We start from the raw sequence: 23674 nt of genomic DNA on the forward strand, positions 1-23674 counted from the left end.
ACATTTAATTCTGTTTAAAACTCCCGCAATTTGGGTTTTTAATCCCATGCAAATATACAAAGTTAGTTGATTTTGTCACGTTTATTGAAACATGCTTTTTATTCAAACAATTACGGTTATATAAGTTGATATCTGTAAAATATACATTTCAATTGTTCTTAACAATAGCATATTTTTTTGTTGACATTTTTTAAACTTTTTTTTGTTCATCAATGGGGTTAAAACATACGAACTCGTAATCATTTTTTTGTTGTGCTTTTTGTTGATTGTTTTTTTGTGTTTTTGTTTTTTTTTTTTTTTTTGATTACGCTTAGGACGAAAAACATACGTGGGTACAAAAAATTTTTAGTTTTCTCAAACATAATAAAAGTAGTAAAATTAAAGTTAAACACGCCTCGCGCACAATGGGCGCCATCACTATGCCTAATAAGTGGCTTAAATGATTTATGTTTTACATCATTTCGTGCGAAACTGATGTCCTGATGGAAATTTGATTTCTGCTTCTCGACTTCTTCAACGACAACTTAACTAACTAAACACAATTGGATGACGACGATAGGTACTATGACTAAGGTTTATGCTCCGCAATTTCTATTCTATGGCTACGAGAATCTCAGTCCTGCTCCTGCTTGACGTAAGTGCTGTTCATCCGCTGGCGCTCCATCAGGTACTTCTTGAACTTCCGTTCCTGGAAGGCCACTTTGTCGGCCTGGGCACGAAGTCGCAGATTCTCGGCCAACAGCTCGTCCTCGGCGCGCTTCTCCTCCTCCTCGCGCACCTTCGTCTTCCGGCGCGATACGCGGCTAGCCTCGTTGTTCTTGAGTCTGTCCTGGTAGGCCTTCCTCTCCTCCTCGCTTTTCATGTTGGACATGAGCACGGGATCGGGACCGTCGGCATGATCCTTGGCAGGGCGACCGCGCTTCCGCTTGCCGCTGATTCCGCCGGCTGGCGAAGGGCTGAACGCGGAGGTACTGGCTGTTGAATAGGCGGGCGAGGCTGGAGCAGTGAGGAAGCCACCATATCCGGTCTGGCAGGTGGACGCCGCATAGCTGGAGCTGGCTGAGTAGTTGCTGTGTGGTGTGTTCGGAGCCGAGAAGTCGGTGGTAGTCTCCTCTTCGGCACTGCGTAGATCCTCTACGATGTCTGCATGTGTGCTGCTGCTGATGGAGGTGTTGATGGTGCTGGTACTGGTACTTGTGGTGGGAGCCTCGAACTGCAAATAGGAGAGAATAAGTAAATTAGACTGTGCTGGATATTTGGACTTTATAAGAGCTGACAATTTTTCGGAACACCATTTAAACTGCTCTTTACAGACACTTACCCGATCATCATTCAGGAGCTGGTTGATAATCTCCGGTGTGGTCGGACTAAATGCTGGAGCTGACTCGGTTTTGATCTGGAGCATCAGTCGGCTGCGCTTGGTGGGCTGCGACTCGACCACGGGGGCTGCAGCAGAACGCTTGAGGTTGGTAATGATGGGGTGGTGGATGGGGGCTGGGATGGCCGCGGCGACGTCGCTGCAACTGGTGGCAAAACTGCCGCTGACGTCCTCCACAAGGCCGAAGCCGAGCTCCTGGCTGCTGGTATAGCTGATGTCGAAGCTGGTCATGTCGGCGATCAGGGGCTCCTCCGTGATGAATTTGGTGGTGCTGGATGTGGATGTGGCCTGAGAGTAGGTGGCCAGATACGGATCCTCTGAGCTGGTGAGCATGGCCGTCGGCTGTGAGTTGTGGAATATGTTGATGAAGTCCAGTTCCTGCTCCTGGTTGATGTCGATGCCTACGCCGGACATCGATGACATGTCGAAAGTCTCCTCCTCGTTAAGCAGGTCATTCAATTGTAGAAAGTCGTCGTCTAGGTTGTCGTTGTTCATCCCGTCCATTGCCGGACTGAAGGGATCCGTCTTCTTGCCCTCAAGCTCAATCAGATCCTCCTCGGCAAACATGTTTATATCAAAGTCAAGAATATCCGTCTCAGTAAAAATCTCCTTTCCGTTTTCGCTGCTGCACGTCGATGACGTTGCTTCTATGTCTTGCAGGTATTCTGTGATAAAAAAACAAACATTTATTAGTACAAGTCAATTAATATTGAGGCAGATCGTGCTAAATGAGTGTGCATAAATTTAATTTAGTTTTAGCAAGAGTGTCTAGTGTCTTTGGTTTTAGGAACACATTTTTTTTTTTTGGAGAAAGGGGTGAGATACCAGCTTATTGATAAATTGCAAAAAATATCCGAAAAATAATTGTTATTTAATATAGCGAGTACTTCATCACATTGATAAATTCCCAAAATTATTCGAAAAATATTTAAATATTTAAAAATATTTAAAAAAGTAAGTGTCAATTTCAAGTTATTCTAGGCGACCCATACATAGAACACCCTGTATTGTCGAGTTGTGAAATTAGCCAAGACAAAAAGAAATGAAAAGGAACGGAACGAAATCGAAATGATAGAATGAAAATAAAACATAAGACGAGAAAAACAAAACGTGCTGAAAGATAAATTAAAATCTATTTCATCTGTTAATTTGTGCAAACTAACAACAACCAAAAAATGTTAGAAAATAAAAATTTTTACGTACAACCAAATAAAATAAAATTATTATTTATTACATTTTTCACCAATTATTCTGATTCGAAGAAACAGTCTAGTTTTGATTCTTTCCCTTATCTCTCTCTCTCTCTCTGCCGGGTGCGCAGCCCAGTGACGCATTGCGCGACAACGAACGACTGACAACAACCACACGAAAATCGAACATGATTGTTCCTGCTCTCTTTCAGTACCGGTCACACCGCTGTGTGACGTAGTTAGTGTGTTTGTCATGTTAGGGGTTGCCCATAGACAAAGTCTTATTTCTTTCAAGAACAAAAACATAATTTTTTAGAAAATAACTGGCATGTAAATCTAAAAATGAGAAATGCAAAAAGAAAACAAAATTCAGTGGTTAAATATGGGGCGATCGTGTACAAGTGTAAACTAATTGCAGTCCCATTTTGAATGAAAACCATAAAGACTGTTATTAATTTTAGGTTTCACCAAATATTCACCTTTGCTGTTTTTTAAGCGGTTCAGATGTTAAAAATCGTCACAGATTTATCCGCGAACCAAAAACACTTCTTACCGCTGCAACGATTGATTCCAAACTGAATTGCGGCTCAGGGCATTGTATACCTATGAGATCGAGCCGGCCTGTACATGTGCTTCACAAACACAGACACAAAAGAGCTGTCGGCGCAACAAGTTAGCAAGCCGTCTCGCTCATACCATCAGATTCTTTGAAGGTGGGAGCTCTTTCTGCTTCTCTTGTCTCTTTCTGCATCTGCCGGCGTTTTTTTTTACATAGATTTTTGAACAACATAGGCCGTAACTAAGTTAACCATTCGGATTGCACCAATACAATTGCCCCTTGAATTTCACCAGAGCGGGGAAGGTTCGGGAATATAATATTGCCATTTATGGAAGTGGGTCTAAACAATGAGAACTGCCTTTCCCAGAAAGACCCTGTCGACCTTAAGTTATTTACAAAATCATCAAAGTTGCAAGAAATAATTATTTTTTATCTAAAAACTATAGTGAACAATAGACAAAAACGGCACTGAAACACCAGTTTGAAACTAACAAAATGGATCAAATATTCCTGTAACAGTGCGTATGCGCAATGCATTTTGCGAAAAAACAAACGCACACACAGAGAGAAAGAGAGATCAGTCGAGTTTATATGTGTGCCTCTGTCGCTTATTCGCTGAGAGAAATTGAGTGAAGGCAGAGCGAGAGGGCACACACCAACACAAGCAAACAGGTGTCTTCGCTTGCCGCAAACTATTTCTCTCGCTCTCTCAATTTTCGCTCGTCAGTCTTATTGAATTTCACAATAAATATTGAAGTAACCCAAGAGGGACAGTGAAACAAAGAAGAATAGGGTTTTGAAATTAAATTAAACATTCTGTTACCCTTTACCTTTAAAATACTCTGAAAAGTAGTATCATTTTGACTGGTATTCAAAAGAATAGTGAGTGAAATATTGCATTAGCCGGCTAGAAAAACGTGCGCCAGAAAATTGGTTCATGAATCAGCTGTTGCATTCTCCCGATTCTGACGTCACAGTCCGACGAGCCTCTTCGTTTAAATGGAAAAAAATATGTACATACATATGTACGAATGTTTTAGCAGACATTTAACACCCTCATTGCGGAAAAACGGACTTATTGAACACTACGAGTAACTGATCATGCGAAGTGTGTACTTAAATGTTTGTACTATGATTTTAATTAATTTGAGAATAATAGCCTTGAAAAAGGTGGTATTTTTTATAATCCAGAAGCAAAATCAAATACAGACCTCATAATTTGCGCAATTTATTTGCTAAAAGCGAACATCGGTCACTAATACAATACGGATAGCAATTATACGTGTATGAAAATAATTGGTGGTACGATTTTAACTCTGTTCTGATTGGACATTTCAATATGATGACCTATACATATTAACATCCAAACACATATTAGCGAACTATTTATCAGTGGTCGTCGTAATGAAAGATACATACAAATGTACTATACATATTCATTGGCTTATCGCTTTTATTCGCATTCTTCGGGTGCTGAAACTTAGGCACCCAAAATGTATTCTTAACTGCGCCTTTAGTTGCACAATTCACCTCAAGCGCGTAAAATCACTCTTTGTTGAAAAAAGATTGTTACAAGAAAAGGAAAAAGTGAATCATCGCGGGAATTTAAAAAAGAAAACTCTCCTATTTTCTTCTATCATTTAAAAACATAACAAGGTATGTGTATCTTATAAAATGCCTTTTTAACACCAACAATAGTAAAAACGTATGAGAAGAGGTACATACATACATACATCTTTTGACAGTTTACATTACAGAAGTATGTACATATGTACGTATGTGACCATGTCTTTATATATGAATTTATATAATTACCGTGCTTGAAATGGCACGGCTTATATAGTTTATCGGCCAGGTAAAGAGAATATAATAGAAGCTTTGTTTCATTTGTTTCTTTTTTAAATTTAAGACGCGATATTTTGAATATGGTTGGGTGTTCTCGGTACAAAAGATGAGATTCTAACTATTCTACTTCTTCAAAAAGAGTAAAACTTTACCAGCGCTGAATAATTATATTTTCTACTCATAAAGGAAAGTGACGGCACTGGGCAATATATTTGTACAAAAGGTACATAACGGTTTGATAAAGTATGCATATGTATGCACATACATTGGGTTTGCACTATGCAGCCATTTATTGGTGGTTTTCTTCTGGATTTTATACTCGTTTATTAGAAATAAAGAACCACATTTTGCTCGGTATAGGTCAAAAGAACAAGAATTAAGAAAACCCTTTTCAGTAATAAGGACAGTCTTTGAATTTCCTTTATGTACATATATTGTGACAGTTCAGGTAGAGGAAAGTGTATTATTTCCGGAGATGGGAAATAACTGTTCAAGAAAGTCTTCTTTTAAACTTAGCATTTCCAAGGAAATGTATTTTCTGGTTGCCCAAAAAAGATGTAGAATAAGCCTAACTCTTAAATGGAATGAATAATGTATGGGAAACACTTGGGGAAAGAAGTTACCGATAAATGGAAGTACATAGATTGAATATCCTGAGAATATCGATCGTACGAGTAATTACGTTGCCATTTACCGAGAACGTGGGCGGAATGGAGGCGCCCTGGACCCCAGACCGCCCTCAATCTCTCACTCGTTTCTTTAATGGGTCATTGCACTGTGATCTTCGCCTTCGTCCGCTACGTGGTGACTGTACCTCGACGTCCTTGGCAGAGCGAGGGCGCCAGATCCTGGGGATCGTGGCCCGAGCTCGATGCCTGCTATCTGACTCTTTCTCCAACTGATTGTGAATCATTTGTTCGCTTTTTTCGTATTTTTTTGTTTTTTTTTTTTTTTTTTGCAAAGCAACAGTAATGAGAGAGTGCTGGGTACATAGGCAACACACACACAAAACACAGTACTCACCATCAATGAACACCGGAACGTCTATCTCTTCAACTGTGGCAGTAGGCATTGCTCCACTCACATCCCGGGGGAATGGCGGCTCGTCCGCACCTGCCAGCTGGATACCAGCCATGGCTGCCAGGGTCTGTGTCTGAGGCGCGCTCGATAAAACCGGGACCGTTTGGTTCACCATTGCCGTAGTCGGTAAACCTGCCACCGTTTCTGGTTGCGATCGGGATGTTGGTGTCCCAGTCGTGGGGTACGTTGAGATACGGCACCTCCTCGCCGAACCTATCGGATTTACTAAAGAACTCGTTGCAGGCGCGGCCTGGTTGGATGGCGGACGCGTTGGTACCGACCCTGGTAAAAAGGGTATTCTGATGATGCGAGTTCGAGGCGCTCTGTGCTCTGTCCCGCAGCGAGTGCTGTTGTTGCTGCTGCTGTTGCTGCTTCTGTTGCTTGTGGGCACTCTGATCAGCAGAATTCTGGGATTTGGCTTGCTGTCTATCACGATCGGTATTGTGGTGACCGTTGACGTAGGCGAATCCTTCGTAGGCTCCGTTGGCCTCGTTCTCCTCTGAGAGCAGGAGCAGTTGGGCCACGAGTATGTCCCGCCAGCCGCTGTTTCCTGGTATGTTGCGTTGTCCTCGCGGATTGTCGCCTCGAATGTGGGTGCCGCCTGTACTCGTGCTGGCTCCTGGATCATCAATATTATATCTCTGGGATTTTCGGTAGCCTTCCTCGTTGGCGTTGCCCTGTTGTTGTGGTTGGTTGGTCTCGCCGGCAGCACAATGGTCTGGGTTGCTCTTAAGGATGTTGCTGGTGTTGCTCTGGGTCTGGTTGATTGGGATGCTGTTGTTTGATTCGCTCTTGGGCCTGGCTTGGCTGGTATGGGCTTCGACGGAGAATGCCATTTTGAACGTGGCTGTTGTGTTGTCCAACAATATCGAATTCAATGCGATCGGTGCAGTTTACGGTTTGGTGTACGGTTCGTTTTCAATCGGTTTCGGATCGACAGGATATCAAAATTTATACGGATTCGTATAATTTTTATCGATTCGGACAGGATTTGGCGATGAGTGGAGCAAGCGCAGTTAAGAGTGTTCGTAAAATTTGTTTTGATTTTTATGTGAAAGAAAATAGACAAAAGAAAAAAGATTTTGTTATTACACAGATCGAGGACGGGCAGAAGCGCGATCCTTTTTGGGGAGTACGCGCCTCCAAATATCTTGGGTTGGCTTGGGTGGGTTAGCAAATGTACAAGTGGTGGTCGGTGTCGCAGGGATCTCGAGGATACGCCTGGCCATCGATTGTCATGGACCATCGTGTTTGCCGTCTTTCAACAGCTCGGATGTTAGATGCTTAGTGTGTCGAGATGGGTGGTTACGTGGTTGGTAATGTGAGTGGTGTTCTTTTCTTAGCCATTTCGTTAGTTTGTTTCCATTTTTTCGCATGTTTTTTCCATATTTTTTCCCATTTTCTTTCTGCGTATTTTTTAAATCTTTTCCTTTTGTTGGTTATTTTGTACATGGATTACTCCTTTTTTGTTTGCTTTCATTTTTTGTTGGAATTACTCCTTTTTTGTAATGGAATTGCTCCTTTTTTGTTTGGAATTGCTCCTTTTTTGATTGGAATTGCTCCTTTTTTGCATGGAATTACTCCTTTTTTCGTATTTTTTCTTTTGTTTTTTGTCTCTTTTCTTTTTTCATAAAACATTCTTACAAAACTATTGGTGCAAGGACTAAGAAAGTCGGGCAATCATGAGGCATGGCTTAATAATAGGAGACGAAAGGATGTGGATACTCACTTTTAATTGACCGTTAGAAAGAAACAATGAAATTGTTAGGGTCCCTCTAAACAAGCTCTAAAAGAGTCGTCGACACAAGTTCCCCTTAAGCTGTAAGCAAAGAAGTGGAGAACGCAAATTACTTATAGGCCCCACAAGCATTATGATAAGGCGATTCATATTTCCCTAAGTACTCTTCAGTTACAATTCAAGATAAGTTTGTTTTATACCCAATCAAATAAGTAGTTCCTTGTTTGATAGGAGAACCTTTCAAAAATGTCAGATAAGGTGCTTATAGAAGCACGCCCATTTTTTTTTTTTTTTGGGCGGCTGTTGCTGCGAAAAGCTCTTTCTGAATTTCACAACAGCAGAGGCAAAAACAACAATATGGCGGCCACATCGGCAACAGGTCTTTATACACCAAATGGGCGCTTCGGGTGGGTGCGGGAGGGGGTGTCTAATCAGCAGTTGGCAACCCCCCACTCCGCTCGCCGCTAGTTTGTCACTTAGATAATTGAGGCACACGTTCGCGTGGCTATACTATTATCGCGAACAGATATCTAGAAATCGTGCAGCCGGCAAAAAAAAAACACCAGAAAGCAATTAACTCGGTGGAAAATTTCCCTGAAAAGCACACACGCGAGCTTTGGCTAATTACACACTAATGTATAGAAATCTAATATAAATGTCACACACAAACAACACTCGAAGCGCCCTATAATTAAATGTTTCCACAAAAATCCCCTAACAGTGTAAAGTTCGATTGCATCTGTATGCGTGTGGTTTGTTCGACGCAAGTGACGTCAGCAGTGCACCTAAGTGATTCAATATGGCGACGCGCGAGTTAAAAACAACAAAAGCGCCCTCTATAGTAGTAGTACTTATATTACTTAGCATATGGAATGCTGATTGCTTTACACTTACATCAATTCGGTGAATGTGTCTTCAAGAGTGGTGGTCTGGTTTTTTTTGGAAAACCCGACCGCGAATTCACTTGTCTTTTCTGCTACGCAATAGGTTGGGTGGTTCCTGGCACCACCACTTGTATATGGTTTCAAGTCCGGCCGTTGCTCGGATCTAAAGGATTACTTTCTGGGATAGCGACAAATGTCCACACTGTTGTTGTTCCGCGATGAACAACAACGATTGCCAAGTCTTTGCACTGGGTTTCCTTGGTTATATGTATTCTATATGTATTCTTCTGTAGAACTAACTTCACTGTGCGATCTCTGAGTCAACCGACTGCTTTGAGTATTCAATACGTTTTGAACTGCTGCTAGTGGCAAACAGAAACGAAACGGTTGGACTTGCTGGGAATTGTGAATTTCATTCGTTGTGAAATTCAAAAAGCCCCCACAAACCAGTTTGCCATAGCCAGATACTTTTCCCTATCGGTGTGTGTCGGTGTATTTCAGATAAGCGTTCGCTGTGAGCAAGCGAGAGAGCGCTAAATTTCCCTGTTGCCGCCAGATGGCCTCTTTTATAAAATTTCCCTGGCATATACATATGTATGTATGTACATATGAGCTACAAGTTGGAGGCTCTTTGTCACAGCCGGCCGGTGTTCTTCTTATACATAAATATGTACTTTACCAAACCAGACATTGCAAAGTACATTTTAGTGAGACTAAGTATTAATGAGTGAGATATATTATAAAAATGAGTCATAATCGTTTGCTTGGGTGGACGACAATAAAATCTTAGAAACTGAAATGCTTGTCAACTGACCTATCACAAAATAATTTCTATTAAATAAGTAGAAAGGTTGAGTATTTAATTGCAGTCGTTTCATTCGGTACTTAATACCTACTTTCAATATTTAATACCTACTTTTTAAAATAGACTTTATTTTCAGTTATTATTACATTCTTCCATTTGCTTATAGGTAATGTTGCATATTTAAATTTCAATCAGCAATATATTTAAATAACAAAAAATATCTATTTAAACTATAACCATGTTCTTTGGGTCAACAACACTAACAAAAGTTAAAAACACTGCAAATAACGAGGCATGAGCGTACATGGTTATATTAAATAATAATATATGTATGCTTGAACCCAAAGGACTGATTTAGTTGGATGTCTTTTAGATTTCAGCACATATTCATTCATTAGCTAGATTGTTTGGCCTTTAAAAATAATAGTCTGTGAACCCCACGACAATACAAAAATCGTTGAGATGTGTGAACTTGGGAAATTTGTTCACGTTCTTTCTCTTTCGTCAAGCTCATTCGCCCACATTTAAACCGAAGAGCTTTCTTGCCGTGGTATTAGTAAGCTCTCTTTCAGTGTGTACTCAGATAAAAGCTGTTGAATTCTCGGAATCGAAAAGCATCTGCGTACGTACGTTTGTATGTATAACAGCTTTAACTGATAATTTAGAAATCCATGAGTCATGCTGAAAAACAGAAACCGCTAAAGCGCAAAATGAGCTTCAGCGGTTGGCAAAAACTGTCATCATGTGATATTTGTAATGGGCCTGATCTGCAGACACAACTACAGTATAAAGAGGGGGCCATTTTGATTATTTGGCCACGTCCTATGATTTTAGCCCCCAAAAGCCGAGGGGCTTAAATGCCAGCCCACATATGCGTGCAAAATTCGTGACTTTCAAACGACAATCTTGCGCAGCGCACCGACTGGCACGAGATCTTGGAAGATCGAAGACGACCATCAACAATGGACGGCCTCAGTTGGCAAATTACCAGAATAAATGGCCAACACGTAGCGTTTCCTTCAGTCTTTTCACGATGAGTGCGCACTTTTCGATCCCAAGGAATGGGAATGGAAAGGTAGGGCGTTTTGTATGTGTAGATGAATAGCAATCGATCTACAAAGCCCCTTCCTTGTTCGATTTGGAAATCTTATCTGGCACTTTTATCTGGAACGTGATCTACATATGTACATACATATGTACAATATAGTGTGGTGGTAGCTAAAAATGTATGACTAAGTTTAAAGTGATTTTTTGCAACAAGCAGTTATCTGGCATTTCCAAAAATGTGCTTTTTTCTATGCTTTTTTTGGTGCGCTCATTTTCTAAGGTTGCCCACTTTTAAATGAGTGAATCAAAAGTGTTTTTTTATCTTCCCTACCATATATGCATGAATGTATGTAACTTAATATGTCACAATCATCAATTATTTAGTATTTATCCTAAAGATACAAAATTTAAACCTAGTTACTTAACTAACAATATGGAATAAGATATAAGACAATTATTCAAAAACTGTGTTAACTAATACTGATTTGTGGTATTGAATCATAGAATCCGGTTTGGAAACCCCATTTAAATTCATTATTTAAAGCGTCACGTTTTCGCATGTAATCAAAACACCTCAGAAAAAAAACAAGGTTTAGTTTTGCCCTATAAAAGGTGCACAATTACTATAGGCCTATAGGTAGGTGGCCTCATCTATCTACAAATACTCGACGTTAAGTGTACCCAGTGTCAATGACACCGCCAGCAACAAGAGTCTGGCAACAAATGTTGCTGGCATCTGGAAAATGGGAAATGTGGCCAGTAGTAGCTTACCCTCCATCATGTTGCTGCCACGTTGAGCAGGTTCCAATGATGACGGCACAAATATGAACTTGATCCTTGTTGCTCCTTATCTCCGCTGACTATTTGACTAATTCGAATCGGTTTCAGCAGGTCGTGCGGCGGCTACAGCGACGGCGGTTAAAGTCCCGCTTCTTTCGTAGCAGCTTGGAGCGTGGTAGGTTCTTAGTGCCCGTAGTGCCACCAGTGCCGGTGCCGATCGTTGAGCTCTCGATATTGATTGAATTGTTGCAATAAAACTTGGTATTATGCCAGCCGCGCATACGCATACACATAAAGTTGTTGAGCATGGGAACCTGCTGCTGCGAATGTTGCACACACATGAAGACAACGACAGGCGAATGTTGCATGACGTTCTTAGGCGACGCGATGTTGGACTTTCCGCTTTTCCTCGACACTGCTGTTGCTGTTATTGTTGCACCAACCGCAGGCAGAACGAACATAATATTGGGGCAAAAAGCCTTTGAATTGTTTTTCTCTTTTTTTTTTTTGGTACGGTCGTCAACTGTTGCTACAGTGATACCACTTGTGCGGATCGGGCGTATGCTTGATGTATTCGTCAAGTGTTCGTGCTCACACGCGCTTATCTATATAGCATCTAGATACAACTGTTATCTGAGATACTGTATACGAAGTATGTAGAAATTGTTTGTTTAATTTTCGCCAATTTATTGCGTCTCTCGCAAATGTTTTTCAGGCTGTTAATCACTCTGAACTCTGCACTCAAAGTTGCGTTTATCTGATACGTTTTTACACGAAAAGAAATTACTGTTCTATGAATAAGATATCTTTGTAACGAGGTTCAGCGTTTGATGCCATTAAGATGGGGGTTCTAGAACACGTATCGAAAATTTCACAAATTCCACGCTGATTTGCACACCGAAAAGCTTTGTCCTCTGCCTTGACTCACTCAATTGTTGTTCTGTTCGCGACGAAGTATTGTTACTAACTGACTCGACGGCGAGCACTGGACGGCAGCCGCTGGCCGGGGTTGATATAATTTTGCTGACGTCGTTGCCGGTTTCATCCACCGCTTCACCACTTCGTCCATATACCCTTCCCCCACTCTATATTCAGATATATTCACACATATTCACACATATTCACACATATTCACATATATTCACACTCACGCGCTCGCTCAGCTGCTGTGTCTATTTTCTATGGCCGTGCCCCCAAAACATTTCCACGCGCGGATCTCTTTCTCGCTTTGTTTTTGTGATGCGGAGGATGGGCCACTCGGATAGGTGGGGGCCTCTACCTCCAAGATACTACTCTACTTTCAAACCTTAGCTGGTTGAAAGCAGCTCAAAGCAGCTGGAAAAGGTGTAAACAATGTGTTAGCATCAACTTATTTAAGTTCTGAACAAAATTTGCATGTGCTATCAACTTGAGGCAAAATATTATATAAAAAACAGTTAAGTTAATATAAAAAAATATGTATTTTCAATAAACTTTTTATAGACACTGTGCAAAACGAAGATAATATTATTCATATTATTTGGATAGCGACAATCTGAAAATTGCATAGATAGCATTTTTGAGGCAATGCTCTTATCAAAAATTGGCTACAATAGATAAGCAAAGCAAAAAAAAGATTAAAGCTTACCTGCACACAGATAATTTACAAACGTAGATATTATTATTATTATTATTATTATTATTATTATTACAAACGTAGATATTATAGCAACTTTGTTTGCTCATATCACAAAGGGTTAATAAACTGGTTTTTAATAAAAAGCCGCGTAACTTAACTATAGTTAATTACTTTGTGTATTTCTTGCGCCTAATATATTTTTCAATAATATTCATATGATCATTTAAAAGTATTTTAAATGTGAATGTAAGTATTTATGGATACATATGTCACCTATGTCCGTTCCAAAAGGTGTAGGGCAACTGGTTTGGCTGTCTGCCATGCAGCAACAACAAACAATACAGATTCGCACTCTTTCTCTCCACGTGAGTGAAACTCTCTCTCTGGTTGAGATTGGCTGATGCAACACTTGCCACACGTTGCAACAGCTGTTTAAGTCTGGCCCAGCTGATTCGGATTGTTGGCTTGTTGCCAGAGACTGAGGAAATCTCTTGGCAACATGTTGCCGAAACTTTGGAAAACTCATAATGTTGCTAAGCATGTTTGGCGAAATTTTCACATCGATGTAGGTCAAAAAGGGGTGGCTTGAACTGTAGCTGCTGGCTGGCTAAAATTAGCCGGCCGATGATTCATTTTGGGGGTTGTCCACTTACATAAGAGCTGCTTTACCCACTTTAGTCGCTGGAAGAAATTGCGCATTTCGACACAAAAAAAAGCCTAAACAAGCAGAACGAACATTTGTTTGTACATATATGTATAATTTTCATCATACAAGCATTGCACTTTGGGATTGGCCTTGGCACCCTGACGTGGTTCCATTGGCGACACTGTCCCTGCTTTTATCTTCTCCATGGGGCAAGATAAAATCAGAAAGCACAACGTGTTGATCACCTAATGGTCAGAGTCATGCAAACTCTTGGTGGTTTACATCTATTTCCATGTCTGTCACAAAAGAATACTGGTTATTATTATATGGCGGGGTATAATTTACCAAAGCACAAAAAAAATTCACAATATAATACAGTTAAATATATACTAGTTAAATATATGCTTTATATAGCTCATTGGCTTTGTTTTAATGGTGATTTTATAAGAGTAATGTGTTTTTAAAGCATTTAAAATTTCTTTTCATTTTTGAAATGCTGTTTTTTTTATTCTGTTCAGATATATCTCTCTGATATTTAATTTTAGAAGTGTAGTCCTCTCTCCACGACACTTTAGTTCTCTGTAGGGTGTGTTGACTGTAGTCAAACCGCTGCCAAAGAAAGTCGGGCAAAGTGAATGTACCTAGGCGCGCTCCCGCTGAGCATTTGTTGTGATCGTGAGATGAAAACTGGAACTGGGAATGGAATTGAATGCGTCTTGAACGGAGAACGAAGAAATGAGAGGCTTTGTGGGCACTTAAAAGTATGCGGCTCTCTTGAGCCGGACTTCAGTACGCTGACGTCGACGGAAGAATCGCCTTGTTCTTCGGTCTGAAGTAAATTTGATTTGGATTTGGCACTGGATTTATGTCAGCATGCAATTCCTGCAGTGGATTGTTGCACTTTTGCTGATTGCAGGCTGCTCCGCTGGGCCGCAGAATGTCCTGCTGCTCCTGGCTGACGATGCCGGCTTCGAATCGGGCGCCTATCTGAACAAATTCTGCCAAACTCCCAATCTGGACGCACTGGCAAAGCGCGGATTGCTGTTCAACAACGCCTTCACCTCGGTGAGCAGTTGCAGTCCCAGTCGCTCGCAGTTGCTCACCGGCCAGGCTGGTCACTCTAGCGGAATGTATGGACTCCATCAGGGCGTGCACCACTTCAATGTTCTTCCGGAGACTGGATCGCTGCCCAATCTAATCCGTGATCTAAGTGGCGGACGGATCTTAAGCGGCATCATTGGCAAGAAACATGTTGGAGCCGCCAACAATTTCCGGTTCGATTTCGAGCAAACAGAGGAGCAGCATTCCATCAACCAGATTGGCAGAAACATCACCCGAATGAAGGAGTACGCCAGACAGTTCCTCAAGCAGGCCAAGGACGAGAAGAAGCCCTTCTTCCTGATGGTGGGCTTCCATGATCCCCATCGTTGTGGCCACATCACCCCGCAGTTTGGAGAATTCTGTGAGCGTTGGGGCAGCGGAGAGGAGGGTATGGGCAGCATTCCCGACTGGAAGCCCATCTACTACGATTGGCATAACCTGGACGTGCCCGCCTGGCTGCCCAACACGGATGTAGTGCGTCAGGAGCTGGCTGCTCAGTACATGACCATCTCGAGGTTGGATCAGGGAGTGGGTCTGATGCTGAAGGAACTAGAAGCGGCCGGCGTGGCAGATCAGACTCTCGTGATCTACACCTCCGACAATGGACCACCATTTCCCGGAGGCAGAACCAATCTCTACGAGCACGGCATTCGATCGCCCCTGATCATTAGCTCTCCAAATAAGAAGGATCGTCATCATGAAGCCACTGCTGCCATGGTTAGTCTTCTGGATATATACCCCAGTGTACTGGACGCTCTTCAGATTCCCCAACCGAATGACACCAAGATCGTTGGCAGGTCGATACTCCCTGTTCTGCGGGAGGAACCTCCGATCAAGGAGAGCGATTCGGTGTTCGGTAGTCACAGTTACCACGAGGTGACCATGGCCTATCCCATGAGAATGGTGCGCAATCGACGCTACAAGCTTATCCATAACATCAACTACTGGGCGGACTTCCCCATCGACCAGGACTTCTACACCTCGCCCACCTTCCAGCAAATACTGAATGCCACGCTCGAGAAGCAAACTCTGCCATGGTATCGTTCCTTGTTGCAGTACTACCAGCGACCCGAATGGGAGCTGTACGACATTAAGACGGATCCCTTGGAGCGTTTCAATCTGGCCGAGAAGGCCAAGTACAACGGCACCCTGAAGCAGTTACGCGAGCAGCTGTTCGACTGGCAGGTGGCCACCAAGGATCCCTGGCGATGTGCTCCGCACGCTGTACTCCAGGAGCAGGGCGTCTACAAGGAGCAGCCAGCCTGTCTGACCTTGGGCCACGAGGCGCTGCAGAGGCCCAAACGCAGGATCCTCGGCCAGTATGAGGAGTATGTGGTCTTCTCGTAGCTCTGACTAAGTATTCAATAGATTGGGTGTGTTGTCTTATCGCGTGTCCAATAAAAACACCTCAAAGTGCTGATAACTCAACCATGCCAATGTTTTTCACTTCACATGCCTTTACAGTTTCGGTCATACAAATAGGAATTGCAAAGGGTAGAAATATATAATATTATATTAACCTGAAGGAGATGTATTTTCTTATAAAAATAATAAACAAAATTAAAATACAATACTTTCAATAATAAACATTACTTTACTTTAAAGCGAGCTGATAATCTTTAAGCATGGCTAATAAAAAGATCAATGTTTTTAAAAACAATGGGAATCATAAGAATTAAGCATTTGTTTAGAGGTACGTACATACATATGTTCTTTGAACAAATTTCCAAGTTTACATTAAGGGAAAACTTTAATTGCTTTTTATAAACAAACATGGAAAATATTGCCTAGATTTTCACCTGCCCAATGCCCAAAAAACAGCCATCAGAATTGGCAAAGAACAAGATTGAAGATTCCCCCACCGACTGGATTGGTTGCATCAGCCCAGACTGGCAAACACTCGTGTCCTGGCAGCATGACCTCACCCACTTTGGGTTGGAGGCATGGACTCCAGGGGTTGGATGCTGCGTCACGTTTCAATGTCATGCCCCAGTGGGTCAGGGGGTGGGGGCGGCTGCCACTTTTCCGCTCGTGTGTCTGTGTGTGGAAAATCGAAAATTTCAATGCTTCTGTTGTAGTTTATTGGTGGCGCCTCCGGATTCCCACATCCTCCACCGCCCAGTGTTACACAACAGGCAGCACGTTTTCCGGTTTAAAGGTCAGCTGGGAAATATCAAAGAGTAAACGACGGTTGCTTGTGTTTTTTTTCTCTCAGTTATGACTTTGAACGAAAGACACATTAAAAATTAAATTTTATTAATTTTGGTTTGCATAAATTAGGGTCTTCAGTTTTAGCGTAGTTATTATTATTATGTATATGCCTGGTAATGTATATTAATTCAAGTTACCGCCCACACAAAAATGCAAAATTACAATAATTATTGTTTGAAGTTCGGGTATCGCATGGAAGGATAGTCTCCAGGCGATGGGGGGATCCTCCCCAGATGGATGGGGTGGATCCTCTGGAAATGTTCGCACTGGCAGTCTGTCCGTCCACGAGGCAAATGTTTCATCTTCGCACTCAAATATATAAGTCTGTTAAATGGTTTCTTGGCATTTAACAAATTTATTATCAACACAAGTTGCATGGCTTTCAGATCAATGTTTTTCTTCATACGTAAATATATGTATCTTGTGTATATCTTTCCTAAACGTACGAGTATATACATTCGTATGTATATCGTGCATAGCTGTTTCCGTTGTACACGTATGCCAACATGAGACTATTTTGAATCATTTTATCGGTTTGCCGTCGAATGTTTATTATTCTCGTTAAATATATAAATATTTGATCTAGAGTTGCGGTTGGTAAACGCGTTAGTAGGTTTGTAAGTGTTGCTATGCTTCGATTGACTTGACTGGATTTTGCTTACGTTTAAAGTTATTATTATCAACATTTTTGTGGAAATCGTTTAACTAGTATTATGCTTGTTGGTTGGTATTGTTTAGGAGGATTCTGTTACATTTACTTGCCGCTAGTACTGTTTATCTGTTATCGTCGTTTAAATATTCATTATATTGTTTACGTTGCTGCTCAGTATAATTTATAATAAATACATAATAATAAATATACATGTAGATAATACGCTTAATAAATATATTTATATATATATTTGATTTCATTTAATATATATATATATAGTTGTTATGTATATAATTAACAAAAAAAACAACACACATAAAAAGGAGCAAAAAGTAGGATACAAATTTCGCTTGTTTCATCCTCGCAAAAATTGAATTGAATTGAATTATTCTTTACATTGAACAACGAACATCAAGAACGGTATTCCGTATGCCTTTTAGAATAGAGTGTGGGGAGAGTATTGTTTTTGCACAAATATACGTAGGTAGAGTAGGTATATGTAGGTATTTCGGGTATATAATAAATATATGGGCGTATGGTGTGGATACGTAGCTTTAGCCTATAAAGGGACATTGCATAGAGAGCGCATTGGCGTAGGTAGGGTTTAAATTACAACGATGAGACCGGATAAAAGACCTCCGACGACTGGAGGCTGAACGAACTCAGGTGGAAAGACAAAAGAGACGCGCCTCCATGGGTGATAAAGATTACACGGGTAATTTAGTTAATTAGCTAGAGTGCTTTTCTGTTTGCTTCTGCCGCCGGCCAACTGTTCTAATACGTGATCGATCTATTGTGTGAAGTAGCACTAAAAGTTCGCACTTGCAACGAACAACAACGCTGACGCTTGAGAATCAAAGGTAAAAACGCAAGGAAGTGGCATTGCGCGCGTAACATCTTGTAAATTTAGTTAGTTAATACATTACATTAATTTAACTCGTAGTTAATTTGTTAATTATTGTGTTGCCAACTGGTATAATTTTGCACATAAAATTTAGTTAGCTTGCTCTATGGCCACCATGAATTTAGCCTGCTGTGTGCTAGCTAAGCCGTATCGTAATATCCGTAATCGTAGTAACCCGCTCATCTAATTCAACTATATATATATATTTGCATTTATGTGCTGCTTCTGCTGCTGCTGCTTCTGCATCTGCATCGGCTTCGGCTGCCCAATTTCGCGCCTCTGGTGGCGAAACCAACATTAAGGTTATTGTTCTCCAATCAGCGATCTACGTACGTCTTCAGCCAGTTTGATAGGATGGGATTGGTTTAGGGGATGGGAGTCCGGGTTCGGGATCAATACGAGGAACAGGATGAGGAACAGCCTAGTTGCCATTGGGCAGGGGCACCTGCACCTGAACGTACGACTGCGGGAAGTAACCGGTGCGGCCATTCACCGCGCCCTCGAACCAGTTGTCGTCGACGCGATTCAACAGGGTGATGATGTCGTTCTCCTTGAAGGCCAGTTCGCCGGGATTCTCCGGCTCGAAGTCGTAGAGGGCCTGGCAGCAGGGCTGCTGCTGGCGCTGCGGCGTTACGGCCATCGACTTGGCGGGCGAGCGCATCGGCGAGGGCAACGGCGAGGCGCTCGAACTAATGTGAGACGGCGTGCCATCTTCGTTGAGGCCGCCGCCACCGCCGTCCAAGTTCAGATCGAGCAGCGTCTTGGGCACGAACTCGTTGCGTGGCCGGCTCTCCGCCTCGGAGCGCTTCTCCTGCAGTGTCTCCTGCAGGCCTCGAAGGACATCCGCGCATTGCGAATGAAAATCGTATAGTGCCTCGGCAAAGGTGACCAGCTGGGAGACGTGCTCCGTATCGTTCTCGAGCAAATTGAACATGCCCACCTGGGCCAGCTGGAGCGATTCACCGAACTTGTCCTCGGCACCACGAATCTCATCGTCCTTGGCCTGCCGGCGACGCTTGCAGTCGAAGTCTAGTCGCCGGCCCTGCAGCTTCTTGCGATGATGCATTACCTCCTTGAGGTCTTTGGTCTGCATATGATGCAGTGGCTCCAAAAAGTTCTGCTTGATGTTGTCGTCCAGCGAATACTTGACGTCGGCCATCTGTTTCAGCGCTTCGCCGAATTCGACGAGCGCCTGCGCGAACACGCTGTTGTCCTCGCCGAGCTTCTTCCCATAAGTCAGCATGCATTCCGCGAGCAGGCCCTCCGGTTGCGGATACGTATTGGACTTGGCCTGTCCGGACAGCTTCGAGATGCCCTTGACCGCTGCCATTTTGGCCCGTGCCGTCGGATTCGGCTGCAGGAACTCCTTCGTCTTCAGCTGCAGCTCCTCCACCAGCTCCACGGTGACGTCCGTCTTTCGTTCCATCTCCATGAAGTCCATGTCCAGTTTGGTGCCCTCGGCACCGCCCATCTTCTCCGTCATATACTGGTTGGCCTTGTTGATCTGCTTTTTGAGTCCGGCGAAAGCCATGGCTGCTGCTGTCTCTTCTGGTTTTCTTCCTCTGGTTAAATTGGTCTTGGGGCGCTCGACGCAGTTGCTGTGAACGGGTTGGTTGGGTTAGTCGAGACTCGATTTCAAATTCAATGTCAATATCATCATGTCAACAATTTCATCAATGGACCCAATGGATGGCTGCCTCATTGGCTGGCTGGCTGAGTGTGTCTATTTTTAAATCGTTTACGTTTGGAAGACTTACGCGGACTGCACTTTTCTCCGTTCCTTCTCCGCTGGGGGTGCTACTTTCCGGGGTTCTGCTGCTCGCTCAGTGGAGGCTGCGAGTGGGGAAACTCGGATTGGCTTGGTGAACTGTAGCCCGAGTTCGAGTTCTACTTTTGCTGACTACTGCGGGCACTTTCACTCGCTTCGCTTGCTCTGCACGTTCTGCCCCCTTTTTTTTTGTTGCTCTGCTCGTAATCTTCGATTTTTTCCAGAACCTTGGGCTGCGTAATGTTTGAAGGACCGTGAGTCGTTACTACTACTACTGGTCGCGCGCAGGGGGCGGGGGCTCTGGGGTCGCGTTTTCCACTCGGCTCGCAAAAATCAATATCTTGACTGTGTACAACAATTTTCAACGGCACTAAGCCACTGGAGCTGCGGGACTATCGATAGTTCTGTTAAAAAACACTCAGTGTGGCCGGTCTTCCGTAAAATACCACACTCATTCGCATGCAATACACGGACATACACGGGATACGTCCATCTCTAGGCATATGTTAAAGATGTGAGGGACTTAACATTTTTCTTTAATTTCTCTAATGTAAATAAAACAATATATTTACATAATGCAATATATTAAATATTAAAGTATTATATATATTTTATATCAACAAGCCTGAAGCACATAAATCGTTAACATAATATCTAACATTTAATAGCTAATATATACAATGTTAATGCATTCAAAAATTTGAATTTGAAATCGATGTTGATTAGCAGAATTATCGGTGTCAATATCGATATATTGAGTAAAGACTCTCTGTCCAAAGAGACTAGAATATATATGGCGGTCCCACTGTCGGTCTCACTGTCCTTGCACATGCTGTTAATCGAACAGCTGTTAGATTAGAATAACAGTTTGGCGCGCAAAGTCCTAACATTACAATACTTTTAAATATATTATATTGATAGAAAACGTACTTAGCTAAAATAAAGCTGTATAACTGCTGATGAATGTTACGCTACGATAAATATGGAATGACTCAGAATGGAAAAGAAAATATCATCTTAACTGGTTACCAAAATAACTGTGTGCAAAATAACCAGTAGCACAGCAGTCAATTTTATCTTTCCAGAAGGTGGCACATATAATCCCAGGAAAATGTCTAGATAAACCCGATTTGCATCGTAAAAACAAGTGACGTCCACAGAATGAAGTAGCAATTTTCCCACCTTGTTTTATATATATTCTGGCTCTATCTGAACAGATAACCCCCGAGAAGTACTTAGCACCACCGAACAAACAATGAACATGTAAATCAGTTCAATCGCAGTAGAAATAGTTGAGATATCAGAGATAAGGTCGTCCCGCCGTGTTTTTAATGGCGTATAAAAGCCGCAAGCCGTTGTGCTTTTGGCAATTAGTCTCGACGAAACCCAACGACTGAGAACCAAGTGAACTCAGATAAAATAAAAGAAATGAAATTCGCAATTGTTCTACTGGCGGCCAGCATTGCCTGCATCAGCGCACAGGTGAGGAGTTGTGGCCCGCCCACCATTAAGTGGATTATTATGTAACCGAATTATCATAATTTACTCGAAAGGGCCCTGGAGCTCCTGCTGCAAATCCCCTTGCCGGAAATCCCTTTGCCGCCGCCAATCCGTATGCGGCTGCCTTTAATCCCTTCCTAAATGGAATTTTCGGAGGAGCTGGCACTGGAGCTGCCGCCGGAGTAGCCGCTCCCGTGGCACCATCTGCTCCCTTTGGAGGCGCCTCGATTTCCTCCTTCTTCCAGTCGATAGTCCTGCAACGCGAAGCCGAGCGCCTGCTTTCCCAGCCTGACTTCCCCGCCGACCTGGCGGAGCGCGTCCTGGATGTGGTGGCCACCTCGGAGGAGTCGATCAGTGGCTGCAACAACGCCACTTTGCCCTGGCTGCAGATCCGCTGTGTCAAGCCTCTGCTGACCACGGCCAAGAACCAGCTGAAGGTCATCGACGATGAGTGGCAGGCACGTTTGGCCGCCACCGCTAGTCCTGCTGGAGCAGCTGCTGCCTAGGATCCTCTCGCTGTCCTCCCGCTGCCTTAGTGTCCAATACTTCCTAGCTTAGCAATCGACCAACATAGATGCAATAAAATTTAAATAAGCTTAATGCCGGAATTTCCTATGCTGTTTTGTGGGGGTGGAAAGGTGTGTGTGTGGGTGGGGAGGGCAAAGGACTCCTGACCTAGGACATGCTTTGATGTGGCCGGCCAAGCTTTGCATTCCGCTGCTTTATTAAATTTCCCATCGGGAATCACAAATTTTGGCGTTGCCTTCTTGACGCTTTTCGGGGCGCAAATACTTGGCTGCTCACGTCACCATCACGAAAATCCTAGTTCCGTCGCTTCGACCTCGACTAAAAGGATGCTTATGCTTTGGAAAGGCAGAGATGTCAAAAGTAAGTTATAAACTAATAATTTTTATAAATTAATAATTTTACTTTGGGGATTTTTTAGGATTTTTCATTCATTTATGGAATTATTAGCCAGTGGTAAAATTATTTTTAACTTGTTTGTAAAATAAGTATTAAATAAGCTAACTTGTAGATTTTAAAAAGGCAATATAGTTTAATAATTAATTATTAATATAAAAAATTAATAATTAATGAAAAATAATTGTTATAATCTAACAATACCATAATGATTTAATTTTCAGCCAAATATATTGGCCAAGTCGTCATCACTTCGACGCACACTTGAGCCATTTTGGCCATCGCTGGAACTTGACGCATTTTGGCCAAATATTTGCACTGAGTTCCTCTGCTTTGGCTGCGGGTTTTGTTTCCGTGACCTCCCTGGCCCAGCCCATTTTGAGGGGTTATGACAGCCCTTTTATGCACTTGTCCATTGGCGCCGCCAATTGTTTCCAGTGCATGATTTGCTGCTTCTCAATTGGAGCCCTTTAAGTCGAGGGTCGGGAGTCAGCTCGCTTGAGTTGCGTCCAGTTGCGGCGGCAATGTTGATTTATGTGCCAGTGCAGCTCCAATTATCCAATGTCCTCACTCAAATTGCCGGCCATCCTGCCCTCCTGCGACTCCATTCGATTCGATGTGAATCGAATCGATTCGATTTGATATGGCTTTTGGATTTGCATTTCAATTCGAATTCCGGGCTTAGACCCTGTGGTTATTAAATGGCTTGGCTTAACGAGCCAAGGACCGGCCACAAATGACCAAATGACCAAATGACGAAGGGGCCATTGGCTGTTGGATAAGCCACTAACAAAGCCTGAATGGGAATGGGCGAGTTTGAATTCAGATTGAAATATGTAATTAAATGTAAATTTCCAACATACACAACACCCGCCGCTTCACAAGATGGGGAGTGAAAAGTTTTTGGGCCAATTAATGAAAGTATTTGGGGATTGAAACTCGAGTTCGTTCGTCGTCATTACAACATTACAACAATGCGGGCCCAACTTGGCCAACTTTGGCGTAGTGTTAGCCGCGAACTGATCGACCAGCCCTCCGAAACTAAAC

At 42.6% G+C, this 23674-nt stretch overlaps 4 protein-coding genes across 4 annotated transcripts; 2 read left to right on the forward strand and 2 right to left on the reverse strand.

The window, feature by feature from the left end:
* Positions 1 to 66: 66 nt before the first annotated feature.
* Positions 67 to 9069, reverse strand: LOC6727514. Its single transcript, XM_016175555.3, has 5 exons — positions 8685 to 9069; positions 7782 to 7871; positions 5996 to 6899; positions 1322 to 2043; positions 67 to 1213 (listed from the first exon to the last, which is right to left on the reverse strand). The coding sequence occupies exons 3-5, from the start codon at positions 6678 to 6680 to the stop codon at positions 614 to 616; spliced, it is 2007 nt and encodes a 668-aa protein (XP_016034099.1). The 5' UTR covers positions 6681 to 6899; positions 7782 to 7871; positions 8685 to 9069; the 3' UTR covers positions 67 to 613.
* A 5265-nt stretch (positions 9070 to 14334) lies between these two features.
* LOC6727516 (N-sulphoglucosamine sulphohydrolase) lies at positions 14335 to 16099 on the forward strand. The gene has a single exon (XM_039294670.2). It carries the CDS (start codon positions 14444 to 14446, stop codon positions 16016 to 16018), a length of 1575 nt encoding a protein of 524 aa, XP_039150604.1. The 5' UTR covers positions 14335 to 14443; the 3' UTR covers positions 16019 to 16099.
* An 805-nt stretch (positions 16100 to 16904) lies between these two features.
* LOC6727518 (endophilin-A) lies at positions 16905 to 20641 on the reverse strand. Its single transcript, XM_016175554.3, has 2 exons — positions 20196 to 20641; positions 16905 to 20036 (listed from the first exon to the last, which is right to left on the reverse strand). The coding sequence occupies exon 2, from the start codon at positions 19967 to 19969 to the stop codon at positions 18860 to 18862; it is 1110 nt and encodes a 369-aa protein (XP_016034101.1). The 5' UTR covers positions 19970 to 20036; positions 20196 to 20641; the 3' UTR covers positions 16905 to 18859.
* Positions 20642 to 21553: 912 nt separating this feature from the next.
* On the forward strand, positions 21554 to 22314 carry LOC6727519. Its single transcript, XM_002102863.4, has 2 exons — positions 21554 to 21688; positions 21760 to 22314. Exons 1-2 carry the CDS (start codon positions 21635 to 21637, stop codon positions 22210 to 22212), a joined length of 507 nt encoding a protein of 168 aa, XP_002102899.2. The 5' UTR covers positions 21554 to 21634; the 3' UTR covers positions 22213 to 22314.
* Positions 22315 to 23674: the final 1360 nt, after the last annotated feature.

This window comes from Drosophila simulans, chromosome 3R (genome assembly GCF_016746395.2).
Source record: "Drosophila simulans strain w501 chromosome 3R, Prin_Dsim_3.1, whole genome shotgun sequence".
Taxonomy (NCBI): Eukaryota; Metazoa; Arthropoda; class Insecta; order Diptera; family Drosophilidae; genus Drosophila; species Drosophila simulans.